Source organism: Bactrocera tryoni, chromosome 1 (assembly GCF_016617805.1).
Source record: "Bactrocera tryoni isolate S06 chromosome 1, CSIRO_BtryS06_freeze2, whole genome shotgun sequence".
Lineage (NCBI taxonomy): Eukaryota > Metazoa > Arthropoda > Insecta > Diptera > Tephritidae > Bactrocera > Bactrocera tryoni.
In genome coordinates this window covers 28496013-28517595 of record NC_052499.1, presented here as the reverse complement: position 1 = coordinate 28517595, position 21583 = coordinate 28496013, and the positions used below count along the sequence as shown (strand labels likewise).

At 38.9% G+C, this 21583-nt stretch overlaps 3 protein-coding genes across 3 annotated transcripts; 2 read left to right on the top strand and 1 right to left on the bottom strand.

Annotated features, from left to right (window-relative positions):
• Window positions 1-8054: 8054 nt before the first annotated feature.
• On the top strand, window positions 8055-14609 carry LOC120766663. Its single transcript, XM_040092297.1, has 3 exons — window positions 8055-8383; window positions 13307-13887; window positions 13945-14609. The coding sequence occupies exons 1-3, from the start codon at window positions 8055-8057 to the stop codon at window positions 14529-14531; spliced, it is 1497 nt and encodes a 498-aa protein (XP_039948231.1). The 3' UTR covers window positions 14532-14609.
• Window positions 14610-15521: 912 nt separating this feature from the next.
• On the top strand, window positions 15522-18226 carry LOC120776539 (probable cleavage and polyadenylation specificity factor subunit 2). The gene is made up of 6 exons (XM_040107281.1): window positions 15522-15763; window positions 15819-16084; window positions 16146-16803; window positions 16865-17325; window positions 17389-17633; window positions 17701-18226. The coding sequence occupies exons 1-6, from the start codon at window positions 15615-15617 to the stop codon at window positions 18157-18159; spliced, it is 2238 nt and encodes a 745-aa protein (XP_039963215.1). The 5' UTR covers window positions 15522-15614; the 3' UTR covers window positions 18160-18226.
• LOC120776545 (pre-mRNA-splicing factor Slu7) lies at window positions 18227-20396 on the bottom strand. The gene is made up of 5 exons (XM_040107296.1): window positions 19710-20396; window positions 19413-19641; window positions 19164-19347; window positions 18844-19095; window positions 18227-18789 (listed from the first exon to the last, which is right to left on the bottom strand). Exons 1-5 carry the CDS (start codon window positions 20308-20310, stop codon window positions 18250-18252), a joined length of 1806 nt encoding a protein of 601 aa, XP_039963230.1. The 5' UTR covers window positions 20311-20396; the 3' UTR covers window positions 18227-18249.
• Between the last annotated feature and the right edge of the window lie 1187 nt (window positions 20397-21583).

The window sequence follows — 21583 nt, the reverse complement described above, 5'->3', positions numbered from 1 at the left end:
AGACAACTAAGTGGAAAGTCATTTCCCTCAAACATGGAGGTCAAGCTGGAAACAAACGCCTACAAGGTGTGTTCCAAAGTAAACAGGGCTTTAAAAAAAAACAGAACAAATGGTTTTTTCGCTAAAATCAATTTATTTTATTCAAAATAGTCTCCTTATGCTTCAATACAGCTTTTTGCACGGTCCAAAAGCATGCCGAACGAGAGTTTTTGCTCGTTGGCCGGTATGGCGGTCAGTATGCCGGTGCAAGCCTTTTGAATGGCCTCTACGTCTGCATAACGCTTTCCTTTCATGTGCAAATGCATTTTTCCCAAAAGGAAGAAGTCGCACGGTGCCATATCAGGTGAATGCGGGGAGTTGTTAATGGTTAAAAAGTGATTTTTGGTCAAATAATTGGTCACAAGCGTCGACCAATTCAATGATGATTTCCAGTGATCACGGATTTTGATTGGCCCACATATTGATCGTCATTTATGTCCTCACGACCACTTTGAAAACGTTAAAACCACTCGGACACTCTGCTACTGGATAGGCAATCATCGCCATAAACTTGTTTCATCAATTGAAACGTTTCGGTAAAAGTTTTCTTCTTCTTCTTAATTGGCGTAGACACCGCTTACGCGATTATAGCCGAGTTAACAACAGCACTAGTCGTTTCTCCTTTTCGCTACGTGGCGCCAATTGGGTATTCCAAGCGTAGCCAGGTCCTTCTCCACTTGGTCCTTCCAACGGAGTGGAGGTCTTCCTCTTCCTCTGGAGCTAGAGTGTTTTCGTCCATTCGGACAACATGACCTAGCCAGCGTAGCCGCTGCCTTTTAATTCGCTGAACTATGTCAATGTCGTCGTATATCTCGTACAGCTCATCGTTCCATCGAATGCGATATTCGCCGTGGCCAACGCGCAAAGGAACATAAATCTTTCCCAGAACTTTTCTCTCGAAAACTCACAACGTCGACTCATCAGTTGTTGACATCGTCCAAGCCTCTGCACCATATAGCAGGACGGGAATTATGAGCGACTTATAGAGTTTGGCGTTTGTTCGTCGAGAGAGGACTTTACTTTTCAATTGCCTACTCAGTCCGAAGTAGCACCTGTTGGCAAGAGTTATCCTGCGTTGGATTTCCAGGCTGACATTGTTGGTGGTGTTAATACTGGTTCCTAAATAGACGAAATTATCTACAACTTCAAATTTATGACTGTCAACAGTGACGTGAGTGCCAAGTCGCGAGTGCGACGACTGTTTCTTTGATGACAGGAGATATTTCGTCTTGCCCTCGTTCACTGTCAGACCCATTTTCTGTGCTTCCTTGTCCAGCCTGGAGAAAGCAGAACTAACGGCGCGGGTGTCGAGGCCCTTGATATCAATATCGTCGGCATACGCCAGCAGCTGTACACTCTTATAGAAGATGGTACCTTCTCTGTTTAGTTCTGCAGCTCGAACTATTTTCTCCAGGAGCAGGTTGAAGAAGTCGCACGATAGGGAGTCGCCTTGTCTGAAACCTCGTTTGGTATCGAACGGCTCGGAGAGGTCCTTCCCGATCCTTACGGAGCTTTTCGTGTTGCTCAACGTCAGTTTACACAGCCGTATTAGTTTTGCTGGGATACCAAATTCAGACATCGCGGCATAAAGGCAGCTCCTTTTCGTGCTGTCGAAAGCAGCTTTGAAATCGACGAAGAGGTGGTGTGTGTCGATTCTCCTTTCACGGGTCTTTTCCAAGATTTGGCGCATGGTGAATATCTGGTCGGTTGTTGATTTTCCAGGTCTGAAGCCACACTGACAAGGTCCAATCAGGTTTGTTGACGGTGGGCTTTTAATCTTTCACACAATACGCTCGATAGAACCTTATATGCGATGCTTGAGGAGGCTAATCCCACGGTAGTTGGCGCAGATTGTGGGTCTCCTTTTTATGGATTGGGCATAGCACACTTAAATTCCAATCGTTGGGCATGCTCTCGTCCGACCATATTTTACAAAGAAGCTGATGCATGCTCCCTATTAGTTCTTCGCCGCCGTGTTTGAATAGCTCGGCCGGTAGTCCGTCGGCCCCTGCCGCTTTGTTGTTCTGCAGGCGGGTAATTGCTATTCGAACTTCTTCATGATCGGGCAATGGAACGTCGGCTCCATCGTCGTCGATTGGGGAATCGGGTTCGCCTTCTCCTGGCGTTGTGCATTCACTGCCATTTAGCAGGCTGGAGAAGTGTTCCCTCCATAATTTAAGTATGCTCTGGGCATCGGTGACTAGATCACATTTGGGGGTTCTACAAGAGTATGCTCCGGTCTTGAAACCTTCTGTAAGCCGCCGCATTTTTTCGTAGAATTTTCGAGCATTACCCCTGTCGGCCAGCTTATCAAGCTCTTCATACTCACGCATTTCGGCTTCTTTCTTTTTCTGTCTGCAAATGCGTCTCGCTTCCCTCTTCAACTCTCGGTATCTATCCCATCCTGCACGTGTTGTGGTCGATCGTAACGTTGCGAGGTAGGCAGCCTGTTTTCTCTCCGCTGCGACGCGGCACTCCTTGTCGTACCAGTTGTTCTTTTGCACTTTCGGGAGGATGGAGTCATGTGTAGAAGTTCACGCAAGTGAGGAAAGTTCTCTGATCGCCATTCACTTGGGAGTGGCCAGAAACGATTCTTTTACACATGACTCAAGCAGCTCACTACTTCCGGTATTTGACCAAGTATCCTCTGGGTAGCCTAAGAACATCCGTTCGAAGGCGAGCTAAAGTGAGAAGGCGAAACATCCCCTGCATAGGGTTGTGCGCTGGGTTTGGGACCCGCCACGTAAAAAGCCTACCCCAATGAAAAATGACAAACAGCCTCGGTAAAAGTTTTACCAATTTTAAAACAAAATTTAATGTTGGCTCTTTGTTCGAAGCTCATTTTCGCACCGATAACACCAACATACTGACACTTAAAACGCAATACCTTCACTTCCAAACCATGAAATGTCATGAAATTCTCACAGGACAATCGATAAAGTTAGCAGATTCTAACGCACCAGCGCCACCAGGGGGCACTAGATTCAAAAAGCCCTGCTTACCTTGTATATTGAAAGCCTCAAAGCTTCATACCATCGAATCGGTATCAAAATGTTGGAGAGTCATTACAACGAAACATGAAGTGAGAATATTTGTTAAAAAAATTCCATATTTTCGTTCAAAAAAAACATTCTGTCATTGGTGGGTCATAGGCCTTTTAGCCGACGATGTAAATATATGAAATAGTTTACTAGAATATCTGATTTAATAATTTTTTTTTACAATTTCATTAATAAGAATTCAGATACGGAAATTTAGTAAGTTTTTAAAGGTTCTGTGTATCCTTTTTCATAGTGTACAGGCACCGTTAAGTCTATGAAATACTCGTACACCACATTAAAAAGCAAATAACTACAAAATTTCTTATTTTTTATCATTAGTGACTTTGTGGTACCTGCTAGGGTGAGCTCGATAAAGTAATGCTGAAGTATATTTGTTAGAGATCACGAATTATATGTAAACACCAATTGTCAACACAAAAGTTTTTCGCTGTAAACCAGTGTAGTTGACACCATGAAGATACATCAAATTTCGTGTCAACTAATTCGAAAACGTATACATAAATTTATCAATAACACCAATAGCCAAGGTGAAGGGGTTTGCAAAAACCCAACCACCAAGCACATATACATACAAACCTACAAACGTTGATATTAAATGGTAAAAGCAAAACGGAAAGTGGGATGGTTGTATTATGAAATCAAAATAAAAAGCAGAATAAATTACACTAGCGGGTAGCCAAGTAGTCTCAGCGGCAGGTAGCACATAACAATTAAAAAATTTTACACAAAAGTAAAGAAATTATATGCATGTATGTATGTATGTATGTACGTATATGTGTAAATGCAAAATATGTTACAAAATATTAAGTATAAAATAAACATGTAAGTATGCATATATTGTTAGTTTAATAAGAGACTCGATAAATAAAAACCACTTCTCTCTGTTGGCTATAATAACGAAATATGTAAAAGAAATTAATTTAAATGTCATCCATGTTGTCGAACGTTAAACGACAGTGGTCGTTGACACATTGAACGATGAGCGTCGATTTGCAAATTAACTAAAAAAGAAATAGTAAAATTAACTGTTGCTGTTTCCAATATATTTTAACAGATTATTACATTTGAGCTGGGAAAACACGGTTTATTTACATAGGCATTTAAGAGGAAGTCATTTAGACAAAATTCGATTTCATATAATAGTTATTGTATTATCGGGAGTGATATTTTCAATATTCCAAAATATTTATGTACGATATGTCAATCATATACTTTTGTCCGCTGCCCCGGTCAACTTTTTTTACAATCATCCAGTACCACTAGTCGATACTCATTTGAACGTGCATCCACATCGAGAAGTTCTATTGCCGATAGGTAATTGATCAAGTCACTCAGGAATTGTTTACTTTGTCCGGTGCAGAGTCCAGAAAATATCCATTAAGAACCATTTCCATAATATCTGGTTGGCAGTCATCTGTCAGTTAAGTTCCAGTTAACTTAACCAAGACTCCTTCTTTCGGTAAATAACTTTTTTTTTAATCAGAGTTAACTGACAGTTGCTTGCTAATCAGACAATGAGAAAATGGCCCTAAGTCACGTTTTAGTACGAACTGTGAAAAAATCTCCGCTTCGTTGTTCTTTGCACTTCGCGCCACACTAACACTCCTTGAAGAAATGAAGCATTGCTTTTTTTTGCCTATTCTCTATTTTGATATATTCGATCAGGATATAATTATAACCAAAAATATATAAACGTAGATCTAAATCGAGTATAATCTTTTGATTAGTTATGCCGTTTGCCTAACAAAATGATCTACTCTTTTTCATACAAGAGGAACATAAATTTTAATCTCATTTCCAAAAACTTCACTACTTTGTGCGACAATCATTTCAAGTCACATACATATACATATGTATTATGTTTGCATGCACTTACATATATACGAGCACCTGGACACCGCCTGAAAAACCAACCATGTATTTGACATGGTTATACGTTAACCGACTTGGCTCCAGCGACCACAAGGCATTAGTGACATGTTAATTATTTTTTGCAAATGTCGCAATCCATTACCATTAACTCATTCCTGTTTCATGCCTAGTCATGGGTAAAGCTTCAAGATTGGTATAAGCATTTACCGTTATATGTCATACATTCACTATGTCATACAACAGCAAAGCTGCCAAGTGGTTTTGTGCTCACAATTATGTTAATGAGTTAATGATGTTGCTTCGCAAACGAATTACTTTCTTTTCATTAAAATAATGTGATTACTTTGGTATTTTAATTATCATATATTAGATATTAAAAACCAAACTTTTAATGAATATATTACATATGCCAATGCATTCGATATGAATATGCTCTCTTTTCTTTTGAGATGGAATTTCAATAATTGCTTTGAACTTGAAAAGTAATCCCCTAATGAAAGTAAAATGATTGTGATTAAAAAATTTATTGAAATTAATGAAGAGATTACTTTTTTTTACAAGAAACAAACTTTCGAACAGCAAAACCATTGTTCAGAGTAGGCATGAATGAATTGGAAAATTAGGTCAAATGACCCCTATATTTGAGACTGCTAAAAACAGTCCTTTGTGAAGCTAGAAACATACAGTTTAGTCTCATGTATCGACAAAACTATTTTCAGTTACCGTTAGTTCACCTAGATGTACGAAGGTATGATAAAAAACGCCATGAGCTCACAAAGGAGAAAGAGTCTAGAAGGAAGTATTAATAAATTTCTACCTTTTTCCAAGCAATTTAATAACTGGCACCCGGTAAAATTTTTCATCTTATCTTCGCATTTGCTGAAGGTGAAGATTTTATTAGACATCAAATGGCTTACCTTGAAACAAAAGCAGTTTTCAACTGCGTAAACACTAGTAGTTAGAGCACATGTGATACCATCTCTTACTTGATCCCTTTCTACTGATTGTGTGACTGAGGTGAGACAATCTCCAGCGATAAACAATCCTGAGCGCACGGTCAGTTAACTTAAGAGTAGAAACTCTTAACCCCTATCTTAACGGAGTGCATACTAAACATGTTTAAGTTTTTCTCTAATTCATTAATAGTTGCATTTTTATTTCCATCAAAGAGGTTGGGAAGTTTGCTTTATTCTGCTAAATTATTTAGTTCTTCCACCAATTATTCCATGATGAATAGTTGACATTATTCAACACCACCAATAATGTCAGCCTGGAAATCAAACGCAGAATAACTCTTGCCAACAGCTGCTACTTCGGACTGAGTAGGCAATTGAGAAGTTAAGTCCTTTCTTGACGAACAACCAAAAACTCTCTAAGTCACTCATTATTCCCGTCCTGCTATATGGTGTAGAGGCATGGACGATGACAAATCTGATGAGTTGACGTTACGAGTTTTCGAGAGAAAGGTTCTGCCAAAGATTTATGGTTCCTGGCGCGTTGGCCACGGCGAATATCGCATTCGATGGAATTGGCATAGTTCAGCGAATTAAAATACAGCGGCTACGCTGGCTAGGTCATGCCGTCCGAATGGACGAAACACTCCAGCTCTGAAAGTATTCGACGCAGTACCCGCCGAGCAGAGGAAGAGGAAGATCTCCACTCCGTTGGTGGAGAAGGACTTGGCTTCGCTTGGAATCTCCAATTGGCGCCACGTAGCGAAAAGAAGAAACGACTGACGCGCTGTTGTTAACTCGGCTATTCAAATATTGTTTTACTATACAATAAATTGATCTCAATTTAGCCTAAGTCGGCAAACCGATTAATTAGTTAGTTAGAGCATACATATGTACATTTCCATATCCTATTTGAGGTGAAATCACTCTCACTCGATAAAACTTTTGAATAAGTCTTAATTCAATATTTATTTGAAGAATAACCTCTCTCAGTATTTCCCAAAAAGGTTTATGGCAATAATCGTGTTTGTTCTTCAATTAACTAAGCTTTGAATTCGATATTTGCATAACCATGGTTTCATTAAAGGCCTCGGCCTTCATGTTATGTCCTAATGGACTCAGAGAGAGCCAAATCTAGTTAATAAATTTGCCATCGATAACTTGGTTTTGTTCTTTTATCATCTATTTGATATTAATTTTTTAAACAATTGAAATTTTCAGTTCGCATTAGTTAAGTGGGTCTTTTCTGACGACTTGGCTTCTTCAACTTCATTTTCAACAGTTTTGAATGCGAAGCTTCATCAAGATCATTATGGCTCCGATGACTAAGTTTATTCCTAATTTTTAATAATAGTGATATAAAGATCAGATTTTTTGTATTCAAATACATTTTATATTATTAATCAATTGGAATTCGTCTCTGACTACAAAAGAGTTGATACGACGTGCCTACATACTTGTATGTGTACATAAGTATGTACAAAGTAAATATAATTTTAAATGTATTCGAGTTTACTTTGAGTGTTCGTTGTGCGCGTCTTGTGAGCAATGAGTAAATGGAGAAAGTTTAAAAGTTTTCGGCTGATGTCTTAATGCGCATGCGTGCAGTTTAAACAGTTTAGGAGTGGGCCAGCAACAACAGCAACATGAACAAACCTTGATGAGTGTCAACTGCTAGTGGCTAAAGCCCAGCTCTGAGGCTGAGCGCTCACAGCGCCGGACAAACCCACGTCAATATGTACATATGTATGTATGCGCATGTCAATGATTGTGCTTCTTTAAGTTAACTGCCGGAGTTGAAGACCAATGGATTTTCATAAGCATGAAGGTGTAGCTCGTGGCTCACATCTCTGCGTGCAGTGAAGACAATCAAATTATTTTTGAAAATTAGATTTCAGTTGAACTTTTAAGCGAGTGGCGAACGGACGCGCCGATCTTTTAAACTGCCCGCGGTGCCGAAAATTGATTGAGTGCTTTATTTAACAAAAATTCGTGATTTATAAGTGAAGCTAATAAATTATACGAAAAAACATATTTTCAATGCAATTTTACAGTGTCTCATTTGAACCGCTTTTGTCAATAAATTAAGTAAATGATTTTTTCAACTAAATAAACGATAAACATCAAAATGAAAACGAAAGTTAAATGCGTGCGAAGACTGAGTGACAATGAATTCTTAAGATCCACCAACATGGCTAGTCATACGAATGATGATTGTGCTATTGTGACGAATATTAAACGCTTTCGTTTACAATCAATCGCTAAATGGTTGGTTGTGGTAGTCGTTGTGAACTTGGTCAATTTGGCATTATGTAATGCAACCACAACTGATGTGAAAATATCACCTTCAATTAAGTATTCGAATGATTCATTGAGCGGTTTGGCAAGCACCGGGGTGTCATTGGGCAATGCTTCGCCATTGGTGTGGTCGGAATTCCTCGAAGATTATGTACTGAGGTAATCTTTAATAAAAAAATTAAAAAGAAAAATAAAAATCTATAACAAGTTAATCAGCCACTCAATTTAGTCAATGCGCTGTGGTAGTATGTAGGCAAGTTGTTAATAATTGACTAAATTAAGAAGAAATATTGCCCTATTTCTTTCAATTCGAAAATTGATACTACATACATACATATATTTAAAAGATTTGAAAAGAGAAAATAAATTCTCAATGCTACGAAAAAAGACGGAAACCAAGTTTATGGAAACCAAATTACGTTAACGAAAACACAAACAGGATTGATTAAACTCACATAATAAATATCAATGGTTTTATCACAAAAAAGCGTTTAAAATGTTTGAGGTAATGGAGTATTTAAATATTAAGCCGAATGTTGGCCAGAATATGAAGCATAAGAATATAAGAACTTTTTTTTTTGACAAATACATATATATTATAATCGTTATTATTTTAATATATGTATTTTATTAGAATGTACGCTTTTTGTTAAATATGAACATTTTTGCTTGAATTTCGATTTATTTTACTTTTCAAACGTGATTCAATTACAGAAGCTTATGTCGATACGGAACGTGCTTCCTCTTACGAAAGAAGTGTTTGTTTCCCTAATGTCAAAATTAATTGTTTTTTATTTTTGTCATGAACGCATTTTCATTGCATAAAATATTTTTGCCTTAAATCATAAAAACAAAACAATACCAGAAAACAATTGATTATGATATTGACAAATTGTGGTTTTTGCGCTATAGACACAACGTCTTATAAGGAAACATGTTTCAAAGCTTTTAATTATTTGTATATATGAACCAATTTTCGGATTAGAAAAATAATGCCACTTTTTTCGGAAATTGTATGCTTTGCAAAAATCCACGATGCAAAATATTATATCCTAACTGTTTCAAAAGTTAAGATATTTGTAATAAATTTATATGTTAAACTTTGATTGCTTACAGACATACAGTGGACGAAATGATCAATCTGTCACGGATTATTTAATAACCTCAAAACTATCGAATAATATCCGTCCTGTGTTTTCCTTTGAATAGTTAAATTCGATTAACCTCGAAATATTTTTTTTAACTAATTAATTTTTTGGTTTTTATATAAATTATATATTTTTTTGAAATAATCACCCTCACGACAATACAAAAAATGATTCGATGTCCGAAGTATCGGAACGACAGTTGCATGAAAGATCATTTTCAGCTGAAAGTAACAGTTTCGCCCCTTCGATTATTTAATATTCCTTTTTGCAAATTTTGACGATATTTTAATTATGAAGAAAGTGTGAAAAAGCCAACATTTTGTACAAAAGGTCTTCCATTGTAGTCGTCCTAGAATTTTTTCGAGTGTGATGCTGCCAGAAGTAACTAAAACTTTTGTGCACGCCTCTAAGACCTCCTTTGATATCATCCCAACTGAAAGTGATAGCTTTTCTATTATGTTTGCTCCATGAATTAAAATTTTATGGACAGTTGAAGGCATCCAGGATCATGGATGTGTGCTGACGAATATTTCTGCAGTTTTCCATGCGCAAGTGTGAAAAAAGGAGGATGGAGTCATGTGTAGAAGTGCACGCAAGTGAGGAAAGTTCTCTGATTGCCATTCACTTGGGAGTGGGCAGAAACGATTCTTTTATATACTTGTATTACTCAAGCAGCAACGACTTCCGGTCTTTGATCAAGTATCCTGGGTAGCCTAAGAACATCCGTTTGAAGGCGAGTTAAAATGAGAAGGCGAAACATCCCCTCCGGTTGTGCGCTGTGTTTGGGACCATTCACGTAAAAAACGCACCCAATGAAAAATGACAACCAGCCTCGGATGAGAGGCCCCCATTTGATGACGCTCATGGCAAACGACTTAAGGATTACGATTTGAGGGCATGCATCTGGAATGTCCGGCCGCTTAATTGGGAAGGTGCCGCTGCCCAGCTGGTTGATGTCCCCGTTAGAGTAAAGACGGACATCTCTGCCATCCAAGAAATTTGATGGACGGGACAAGGACTGAAGCGAGTGGGTCCTTGTGGCACTTACTACAGGAGCGCAAATTTGGTGTGGAGTTTGTGATGGGAGAGAGACTCCGTTTGCCGAGTATTGTCATTCACCACGGTGGATGAACGTCTGGTCACAATCCGCATCAAAGCGAAGTTCTTCAATATATCGCTGATTTGCGCCCACGCCCCGACGGAAGAGAAGGACGATGTGACCAAAGATGCCTTCTATGAGTGCTTGGAGTGCACCCGCCATGATATCAAAATCGTGTTTGCCGACTTTAACGCCAGGGTGGGCAAAGAAGGTATCGTTGGCACTACGGTCGGTAAATTCAGCCTCCACGATGAAACATCCCCAAATGGATCATGTTCTGATAGACGGAAGGCACGTCTCCAGTATTTTAGATGTGCGTTCTCTCCGAGGTCCTAACATCGACTCGAACCACTACCTTGTAGCAGCCAAGATTTGCACCTGCCTCTGTGCAGCAAAAAACGCACGTCAGCAAACACATGGAAAGTTTGACGTCGAGAAGCTGCAATCACAACAGACAGCCGAACGATTTTCTACTGGATTTGCATTCCTGCTCTATGAGAGCTCGCGTTAACAAATCGCTATAAGAGAACTGTGGGACGGGATTTCAAGCTCCTTACGTACAGCTGCTTCCGAAACCATTGGCCTTCGGAAAATGCCAAAGATCAGCTGGAACGACGAGGAGTGCCGTGAGAGAAAACAAACTGCCTACCTCACAACGTTACGATCGATTACAACACGTGCGGGATAGGATAGATAACGAGAGTTGAAGAGGGAAGCGAGACGCATTTGCAGACAGAAAAAGAAAGAGGCCGAAATGCGTGAGTATGAAGAGTTTGACAAGCTGGCCGACAGGAGTAATGCTCGAAAATTTTACGAAAAGATACGGCGACTAACAGAAGATTTCAAGACCGGAGCATACTCTTGTAAAACCCCCAAAGGTGATCTAGTGACCGATGCCCAGAGCATACTAAAATTATGTAGGGAACCCTTCTCCAGCCTGCTGAATGGCAGTGAAAGTATAACGCCAGAAGAAGGCGAATCCGATTCTCCATCGATGACGATGGAGCAGAGGTTCCATTGCCCGACCATGAAAAAGTTCGAATAGCAATTACCCGTCTAAAGAACAACAAAGCGGCGGGGGCCGATAGATTGCCGGCCGAGCTATTCAAACACGGCGGCGAAGAACTGATAAGAAGTATGCATCAGCTTCTTTGTAAAATATGGTCGGACGAAAGCATGCCCAACGATTGGAATTTAAGTGTGCTCTGCCCAATCCACAAAAAAGAAGACCCCACAATCTGCGCCAACTAACGTGGGACAAGCCTCCTCAACATCGCGTATAAGGTTCTATTGAGCGTATAGTGTGAAAGATTAAAGCCCACCGTCATCAAACTGATTGGACCTTATCAGTGTTGCTTTAGACCCGGCAAATCAACAACCGCCCAGATATTCACCATGCGCCAAATCTTGGAAAGGACTCGTGAAAAGAGAATCGACACACACCAGCTCTTCGTCGATTTCAAAGCTGCTTTTGACTAAACTGACGTTGAGCAACACCAAAAGCTTCGTCGGGATCGGGAAGAACCTCTCCGAGCCGTTCGATACCAAACGAGGTTTCAGACAAGGCGACTCTTTTAAAAGAGTGTATAGTTGCTGGCGTATGTCGATAATATTGATATTATTGTCCTCCACAACCGCGCAGTTAGTTCTGCTTTCTCCAGAATGGATAAAGAAGCGAAGCAAATGGGTCTGCTAGTGAACGAGGGGAAAACGAAATATTTCCTGTCATCAAGCAAACAGTCGTCGCACTCGCGACTAGGCTTCCACGTAACTGTTGACATTCGCAACTTCGAAGTCGTAGATAAGTTCGTTTATCTTGGAACCAGTATTAACAGTAACCAGAATGTCAGACTCGAAATCAACGCACAATAACTCTTGCCAACAGCTGCTACTTCGGACTGAGTAAGCAATTGAGAAAGTCCTCTCTCGACTAACAAATCAGACTCTATATGCCACTTACTATTCCCGTCCTGCTATATGGTGCAGAGGTTGAACGATGACAACATCTGATGAGTCGGCCTTAGGAATTCTCGAGAGAAAGGTTCTGCGAAAGATTTCTGGTCTTTTGCGCGTTGGCCACGGCGAATATCGCATTCGATGGAACGATGAGCTGTATGAGATATAGGACGACATTGGCATAGTTCAGCAAATTAAGAGACAGCGGCTACGCTGGCTAGATCATGTTGTCCGGATGGACGAAAACACTCCAGCTCTGAAAGTTTTCGACGCAATACCCGGGGAAAGCATAGGAGGAGGAAGACCTCCATTCCGTTGGAAAGACCAGGTGGAGACGGACCTGGCTTCGCTTGGAATCTCCAATTGGCGCCACCTTCCAAAAAGAAGAAACGTGTGGAGCGCTGTTGTTAACTCGGCTATAATCGCGTAAGTGGTATCTACGTCAGTAAAGAAGAAGAATCCCATACGAACTCTATCTCCATTAGTTTTAATTTCATTTACAATTTCCTGGTGCTTTTTTGTCAGAACGTAAAACTGAGATATGCTATAAATGTGCTTGCTCCCGGTGTGATATTTATAACTTCGAAGAAAATTCAAGAGCACAATTCCCCCCTTAACGAATAAAAAGAGACACTTGGGACAATGGAAATTCTACAATTGACAAATGATAGACCTTTACACGTAAGCTACGAGCCCAATACATTAATAATGGGAATCAGACTTTAATGGCGGACGACGTGTTCCGAATGGATGCAGACTCAATTTTCATACGATATCCTCTACTGTATTTTCCAAGTTATATTATTTTACACAAAATTAATAATATAAAAATTCCCCATTCCTTGAATAACATTTTTTCTTTTTATTTAACATTTACAGCCAATCTAGTCCAAGTGCGCGGACATCAAAAGATCTACCATTCATTCCAAGCCAAAATGATATGTCTATGATGAATCCAAATATGCCAAACGGAGGACCTGGTCCACTTTCTTACCACTCTTCGGTCTACAAACGACCAAATGTTTACATAACAAAACGAATCGGCGAAGCAGTGGAGTTGGAACCACACATGCGACCACCAGTTCATGTAGTGAATCCACAATTTCGTCCTATGACAAATCAAATGATACAACAGCAACAACTACAGGAACAACAACAGCGTCAACAACCAGGATTTTTCCAACAACTGTTCGGCTTAGGTGGAGGCGGCAGCAGTCAGTCTCAATCACCACCAACACAACCACCACCGCCGGTGCGACCGGTACCCGTACAACAGCACCACATACAATCGGTCCAACACAACGGAGCGCAGCCACCATTTCGGGCAGTAACAGAAAATGATCTATACCTATTGGGCGCGATAGAGAAACTCGTTTACCGCGTGGATTACTTGGAGAGTCGCATACGACGAGCCGAACAATTAATTTACTACTTGATGGCGGGAAATAATCAGAAAGAAGGTGACTAACACCCTGTTTTGTAAATTTACTTGGAACTAATATTTTTTGAAATTTCAGTGCGTGATCCGTGCCCCACAAATTTTACACGTATCAGTGATAACTGTTATTACATCAATAGCAACCAGCAGGTGAACTGGAAGACCGCCAACTCAGCGTGTAAGGCGCTGAATTCACACCTTGCGGAGTTTGAAAGTGGTTCAGAGAATGAAGAAATCATGGCTCACCTACTCAATCAGCCGCAGCATCGTGGGCGAGACTACTGGTTGGGTGGTTTGAATCCCGGTTTGCTTTGGATTTGGTCTAATTCGGCGAAACCGGTCAATCCAAACATGAATCTCACATCCATTGCCATGTCACATGCAAATAATACAGAGAGCAATACAATCGATGTGGATGGCGATGACAAGGATAAAAAGAATAAGGATGAAGATGACCCTTCCCTCAATGAAGCCATCCTAAACAATACCGTGGAGATTGAGGGTCAAGGGCGTTGCTTGCGTCTATCTTACAATCCAACAAAACACATTTATTATTACTATGGACAGGAGTGTACTTCGAGGCATTACTATATTTGTGAAGCGGAAGACAAAACACTGGATAATAAAATTAAGAAGATCAGCAGAGAACTAAAGTTATTTGAGTGATCACGCAAACGAATCAACTTTCTTGTTTATGAAGGCTGAAAATTATTCTTGTGATTTTGAGCCATTGCCGCCTTAAGATCTGAACGCATGTCGAAAATAACTGCAATTCGATTAGCAAAATTGGATTATGACATGCTGTATTTTGGGCTTAGGGTGGTATAAATTATGTCATAGTATTTTCGAAGATATTGAAGTTCAGCACATCTTTATTGTTTTTAATTTTTAATTTATTTTAAAATTTAATAAATCATGTTAATTTATACTAATTTATATATAATCGATATACAAATATATTGATATTTGTAAAAATATCACTGAATTTATCTATGAGCTTATTTTTAATTTTCTTTTATACTTATACTTTTAGGAAAGAGGGTATTGATAAAAATTGTTGGGGACATCATAGGGTAGTTACCCCTGAGGTCTTACCATCACTAAGTAAAGCGACAGAATGCAGACCTTTTTGGGGCGGATGATAAAAAATGTTAAAGCATAACCTTGGCGAAATTCCAAAATCCTTTGGTCAATAGGTTGCGATGTAATATCTTCCACGGCACTCGATGTTTCAATATTAAAGAAATTGCACAGTAGGAATGGAAAGAACTAAGAAATTTTATCAAATCCAGCGGCTTATTATGTGGGGTTCCGGTGGGCCTCACTTGAAATCATATTGTAATCAACCATCCAAAAAAAGCTTTCGGTTCTGTAAAAGGGATAATTGCCTAATAATAGAAGTAACAAGTAACAACAAAAATATGTTTTAAATTACCGCTATCATCCATTTCTTAAAAACGTAAGAAGATTAGGATCACCAACAAAAATTCGGGCGTAACAATTTACAAAAAGGCGAGATTTCATATAATACTTGGTAATGTGAATACCCCTGTACAATCTCAGCTGATAGCAAAAGGTTGCCAGAATCTAGAAATAGTAAAATAGTTCTGCCTAAAAGTTTACTTAGATACGGCAATATTTTGAAACATACAAGCAAAAACACAAAGTACCGCCAGGCAGATAAAGTAACAATTTCTTTAGAAAATAACATAAACATTAATTAAGAATTAATACTAGCGTTTATACAAAATGACTTCTATAATAAAACTTCATACAATATCGGGGGCTATGGATGAAACGCCACCATGTTATATATTGCAAATTGACGAAGTGCGAATACTCCTTGATTGCGGTTGGGATGAAAAATTCGATCCCAACCTTATAAAGGAATTAAAAAGGTAAGCAATAAGTGAAAAATATAATAATAAATAATTTATTTTTAAAAATTGACAGGCATGTGCACACTATCGACGCTGTGCTACTATCGCACCCTGACGTTTATCACTTAGGTGCGTTGCCCTACTTGGTCGGCAAACTTGGCATGAATTGCCCGATCTATGCAACAATACCTGTTTATAAAATGGGACAAATGTTTATGTACGATTTATATATGTCGCATTATAATATGTACGATTTTGATTTATTTTCACTTGACGACGTCGACGCCGCATTCGATAAAATCATTCAACTTAAGTACAATCAAACAGTTTCGCTTAAAGGTTAGTTATACCTTACATATATGTAGAAACAAACATTTATTACTATTTATGTTTCGTTTAGGTAAAGGCTATGGTATTACTGTAACGCCACTTCCCGCAGGGCACATGATAGGTGGCACTATCTGGAAAATCCTTAAAGTGGGTGAAGAAGACATTGTATATGCCACAGATTTCAATCATAAAAAAGAGCGTCACCTAAATGGTTGTGAACTGGAGCGCCTCCAGCGACCTTCACTACTTATAACAGACGCTTTTAACGCACAATATCAGCAGGCACGTCGTCGTGCACGCGATGAAAAACTTATGACAAATATTCTACAAACGGTGCGCAACAATGGCAATGTTTTGATTGCGGTGGATACAGCAGGGCGTGTGCTGGAGTTGGCGCATATGCTTGATCAACTGTGGAAAAATAAAGAATCTGGCCTGATGGCCTACTCATTGGCTATGTTGAATAACGTCAGTTATAATGTAATTGAATTTGCAAAATCCCAAATTGAATGGATGAGCGACAAGCTGATGAAATCATTTGAGGGTGCGCGAAATAATCCCTTTCAATTCCGTCACATGCAACTGTGCCATAATTTAGCTGAGCTGGCAAAGATGTCCAGCCCAAAAGTTGTGCTGGCCAGCACACCCGATTTGGAAAGTGGCTTCACACGCGAATTGTTCGTGCAATGGGCGGCAAACCCTTTGAACAGTATAATAATTACATCCAGGTAATAAGTTTACTTTAACAAATTTGCATACCAAATTGAAAAATATAAATTTTTCGCTTAGGACATCGCAAGGTACATTAGCAATGGACTTGGTAGAGAATACTTCACCGGGCAGAAAACTGGAACTGGATGTACGTCGACGTGTAGAACTGGAGGGTGCTGAGTTGGAAGAATACCTGCGCACACAAGGTGAAAAGCTAAACCGTTTGATTGTTAAGCAGGATGTAGAAGAAGAAAGCAGCTCGGATTCGGATGATGACATCGAAATGAGCGTTATCACCGGCAAGCATGACATAGTTGTGCGGCCGGAAGGCCGTCATCACACTGGTTTCTTCAAATCGAACAAAAAGCACTATGCCATGTTTCCCTTCCATGAAGAAAAGATCAAGTGTGACGAATATGGTGAAATTATCAATTTAGACGATTACCGCATTTCGGAATTGGGGTTTGAAACTGCGATCGATGAAAATAAGGAAAATATCAAAAAAGAAGAACCGAAAGAGAGTAAAACGAACACAAATGGTAATAAGCATTTCAATTATATTATTATGCAAAACCAAACTTAACAAAATATCCGTCAAATAGATGTTCAGTTGTTGGAGAAACCCACCAAATGCACCAGTCAGCGGAAAACAATCGAAATTAATGCACAAATTCAGCGAATCGACTTTGAAGGACGTTCGGATGGTGAATCGATGCTTAAGATATTGTCACAATTGCGTCCCAGACGTGTCATTGTAGTACACGGCTCAGAGGAGGCCACCAGTGTTGTTGCCAAACACTGCCAACAAAATATTGGAGCAAGAGTTTTTACGCCACAAAAGGGTGAAGTAAGTTTTTTTTTTATTTTTTTTTCTATCTAAATTTCAAAAATATTATTGTTTTTAAACACAACAGACCATTGATGCCACAACCGAGTCGCATATCTACCAGGTGCGTTTGACGGAAGGTCTTGTGGCGCAGCTGCAATTCCAAAAGGGTAAAGATGCCGAGGTGGCCTGGGTGGATGCTCGTATTGGGGTGCGTACGCAGGCTATAGATTCGAGAGCAACGCACGACGGCGACATGGAAGTCGAGGTATCGGAGGATAAGACTCTCACACTTGAAACGCTCGAAACCGACGACATACCTGTGCACAACGCTGTGTTAATTAACGAACTCAAACTATCAGACTTCAAGCAAGTGCTGATGCGCAACAATATCAGTTCGGAGTTTTCCGGAGGTGTATTATGGTGTGCAAATGGCACGCTGGCTCTGCGGCGCATGGATGCGGGTAAAGTGACTATGGAGGGTTGTGTATCAGAGGAGTACTATAAAATTAGGGAACTGCTTTATGAGCAATACGCCATTGTATAGTTATTTATAATATGGTTACGTATAAAAATATTAAATTTTGTATTAAATGAGTAAAAAAAAAAACAAATTAATAAATTGGCATTAAATCGTTTATTTAGACATAAATTGCATCATAGGATCATCTGTGCGCTGCCGCTTACGTTGCCACTCGTCGATTTCTTCTTCCGTCGGTGCCTTAACGTCGTATTTGCTGTTGTAGCCGCGTTTACGTTCATCCTTGTGCTCGTCTTCATCTTCCGACTTGGCGTGTATATCACGCAAAGCGGCTTCCAACTGCGCCTTCTCCTTTGCACGTAGTGCTTTTTCCTTTGCTTTTTCTTTTTTCTCCTTTCGCTTTTGGTTCTTAGACTTTCGTTTCTTTTCACGCTTCTTCATTTTTTTCTTCACTTTTTTATTTTCTAACTGGGTCTTCTTGGTCTCTTCTTCGTCTTCTGAAGAAGATGATGAGGAAGACGAAGATGATGACGATGACGAGGAGGAGGATGAAGAAGATGCCGATTCTGCTGGGTTCTCTTTTTCTTCTCTTGCCTCTTCTGTAGTTATTGCAGTATCTGGTACGCTAGTGCCCGGGGCGGGATTTAGCAGATCAGCGAGCGCTTCTGGATCCTTCATGCCTATGCAGTAAGAGTTCTGTGGAAATCCATATATAAATAATTATTTTTTTAAACATAAATAGTATAATACCTTAATAAATGACTTGCAACACTTGTAGCCCCAACGTCCACCATTCCAATAACTGCCCCAAACAGTTGTATGATTATTAATCATGACATCCTCTTCGTAAATACTACGAGCCTTTGGCTTTTCTATGCCTTTAATAACTTTTCCACTTCGTGAGTATTCAATATATTCTTCTGATTGAGCAAGAAGCAGTGACTTCGGAGGCGCTTTTAGATGCTCCTCGCCGCCATATTTCTCCACTATGTCGTCTTTAGTCTATAAATATAGTAGAAAAGTGAAAATGAAGAACAACATTTAAATATTTTAGTGAGCATTGCACTTACACTAGATTTGAACTGTTCTTTTTTCTTGTCGTACTCCTTTTGCAGGAGTTCTAACTTTGTGGGCTCAGCAAGCAAATGGACATCCACACCTTTGCCATGGGCTTCCCAAGCGAACAGTTGAGCTGTAGCATGTTTTGTAGTGTCACCTGAAAAACGTACAAAATTTTCCCCAGCAAACTCCACTCTGTAAAAAGTAAATAAGTTGAGCTAGTATATATTTAAAGTAAAATAATCATTTCCAAGGCTTACTCTTCTGGTGCCTGGTGTGGGTTTGGATTATCACGCATAGAACGTGTTTTAGGATCATAATAAGCTGAATTCGGATCCAAATTTCTAAGATATTTTGCCGTGTCCTCGCGTATACGCAGATTACGCACGGTAATACGTTGTTTTGAGTCCACTTTTGTGCCAGGCATGTCTACCTCGTCTACATATTTGTCCTCGTTGTCATTATCATCCGAAAACTCTGCATCAGGATCTATAATATACATATAAAATAAAAATATAACTAAATTGCTGATGATAAAATTTGACCGAATAACTTACTTTTTTTTAACTTCTCTGCCTTTAGTTGTCTTTTCGCTTCCTCGACTTTTTCATATTCCTCAATAATTTCTTTATGATTGGCGGGATCATATGAGCTCCAACGATCACGTTTTTCATCATAATTAACTGCTGTATCCTGCACTACATGCTCATCATGCACTACAATCGACTCAGCATATCTGGCTAACACTTTGCGTGGTCGCTCCAAACAATCCTTTTTCTTATGCGTCATCGCACCACAATTTTCACATGCACCTTTTCGGAATTTCGTCACTAATTTAGTGGTATCTAAACCTTTTGGTGCACGTTTTTCCAGCTGACCCTGCTCATCCTCTCTTTGTGGCCGTTGATGTTTCAATGTTGGACCTTGTGCATTATAATACCAAGGTGCATTGGAAATGTATTGTGGTATATGTGGATTGATATCTCGACCCTCCTCATCTACAGCAGCTGGTGCAGTACCCGCTTTACGAGCCTCTTCCAACTCTTTGGCTTTACGCCAATCTTCACGGGATTTCTTTTTTGGTTCCTCACTGTCAACATCCTCTTCTTTATTGTGGATAAGCCGCGAGACTGGTGCTCGCACAACACCAGAACTCATTTTTACGAGATTTCCTTGCAAATTACACTAATATTATTTCCTTTTTGCTACAACGCAACTTTTTCTATGCAGAGCAAAATAAAAACATCTGTTTATGTCAATAATTTCTAGCATTCAATGTAATAATCGATAATTGCTGTTATCGGGTGTCGTAAAATCGATGTTTGTCGTTTTCACTCTCATTCCAGTTTTACAATACCAAATAAAATATTTTAAAGTAAAAGGTAGCTTCTTCGATGTTAATACATTAGCAAATTTCATTTATTTGTTGTGTATATAGTACTATGTCATTCTAATCTATAAATGTTTTATCGTTAGTCACATAAGTTGACTTATTATATATTAGTCTAGACCTGACTAATTCTGCACACATGAAATATAACATATTTTATAAAGTCAAAATTAACGTCTACAAATTTTAGTTGGAAATCAAAAATTCATATTTTTGTACTAGGATTAATTGAAATGCAACTTTTTGAGATCATTAACATATCTTATGTTAAAAATTAGTTTATTTACTAAAATTCCATCAGTTAAATTTTATATCGGCAGATAAAGAGAACAATAAATTAATAGCACTGGTTATAGGCAAAACTTCAATTGATAAGATTTTCGCTAAAGAGAAACAATGAGATAAATTGAAAAAGGCGTATCATCTATTTTCTACTTCATAGTTGCCACCTTCTAGCTCACTTTTGAATTTGGAGTATCAGTTTTATCTCCATGATGTGATAAGATTAGTGACGTGAAACCCGAAAAGATATTAAGCATGTGTTGAGTGGAGTACAATGAGTATGCTCAAGTTTAAAATGATGCTAACTATCTAATTTAAGAAGTTATAACGAAATAGCTCATATTTGATTGTTCAATTAGAAGAGAGCTATGATAACATATGTATAACATCTTGATGTAGATGATTTTCGTACATTAGAAAAATATTTGCTGTACTTTCAGGTTTCAAAAAATAATTTATGATAATCCCGGAATTTTTGGAATACTTTTGTAAAAATTCCGAAGTTCTAGGGATTGAGAAAGAATTCATAAAACCTTTTATGAGAATCTCGAAATTTTCGGGAATGGAGAAAGGCTTTTTTTCGTTTTACCTGAGTAATATTACTCACATTTTATGAAAATCGCGAAATTTTCGGGACTGAAAAAAGTTGTTTACGTTCAAATGTACATATGTATATACATATACTATTTTAAACTATTTATGAAAATCCCGCAATTTTCGGGATCGGAAAATCTTGTTCACATATACACATACATTGTA

Coding starts and splice junctions, on each gene's coding strand:
- LOC120766663 (XM_040092297.1), top strand. CDS start 8,055: ATGAAAACGAAAGTTAAATGCGTGCGAAGACTGAGTGACAATGAATTC. Junction 8,384..13,306: donor CTCGAAGATTATGTACTGAG/GTAATCTTTAAT, acceptor TAACATTTACAG/CCAATCTAGTCCAAGTGCGC. Junction 13,888..13,944: donor GGGAAATAATCAGAAAGAAG/GTGACTAACACC, acceptor TTGAAATTTCAG/TGCGTGATCCGTGCCCCACA.
- LOC120776545 (XM_040107296.1), bottom strand. CDS start 20,310: ATGAGTTCTGGTGTTGTGCGAGCACCAGTCTCGCGGCTTATCCACAAT. Junction 19,348..19,412: donor CCACACCAGGCACCAGAAGA/GTAAGCCTTGGA, acceptor TACTTTTTACAG/AGTGGAGTTTGCTGGGGAAA. Junction 19,096..19,163: donor AAGAACAGTTCAAATCTAGT/GTAAGTGCAATG, acceptor CTATATTTATAG/ACTAAAGACGACATAGTGGA.
- LOC120776539 (XM_040107281.1), top strand. CDS start 15,615: ATGACTTCTATAATAAAACTTCATACAATATCGGGGGCTATGGATGAA. Junction 15,764..15,818: donor CTTATAAAGGAATTAAAAAG/GTAAGCAATAAG, acceptor AAAAATTGACAG/GCATGTGCACACTATCGACG. Junction 17,326..17,388: donor GAGTAAAACGAACACAAATG/GTAATAAGCATT, acceptor TCCGTCAAATAG/ATGTTCAGTTGTTGGAGAAA.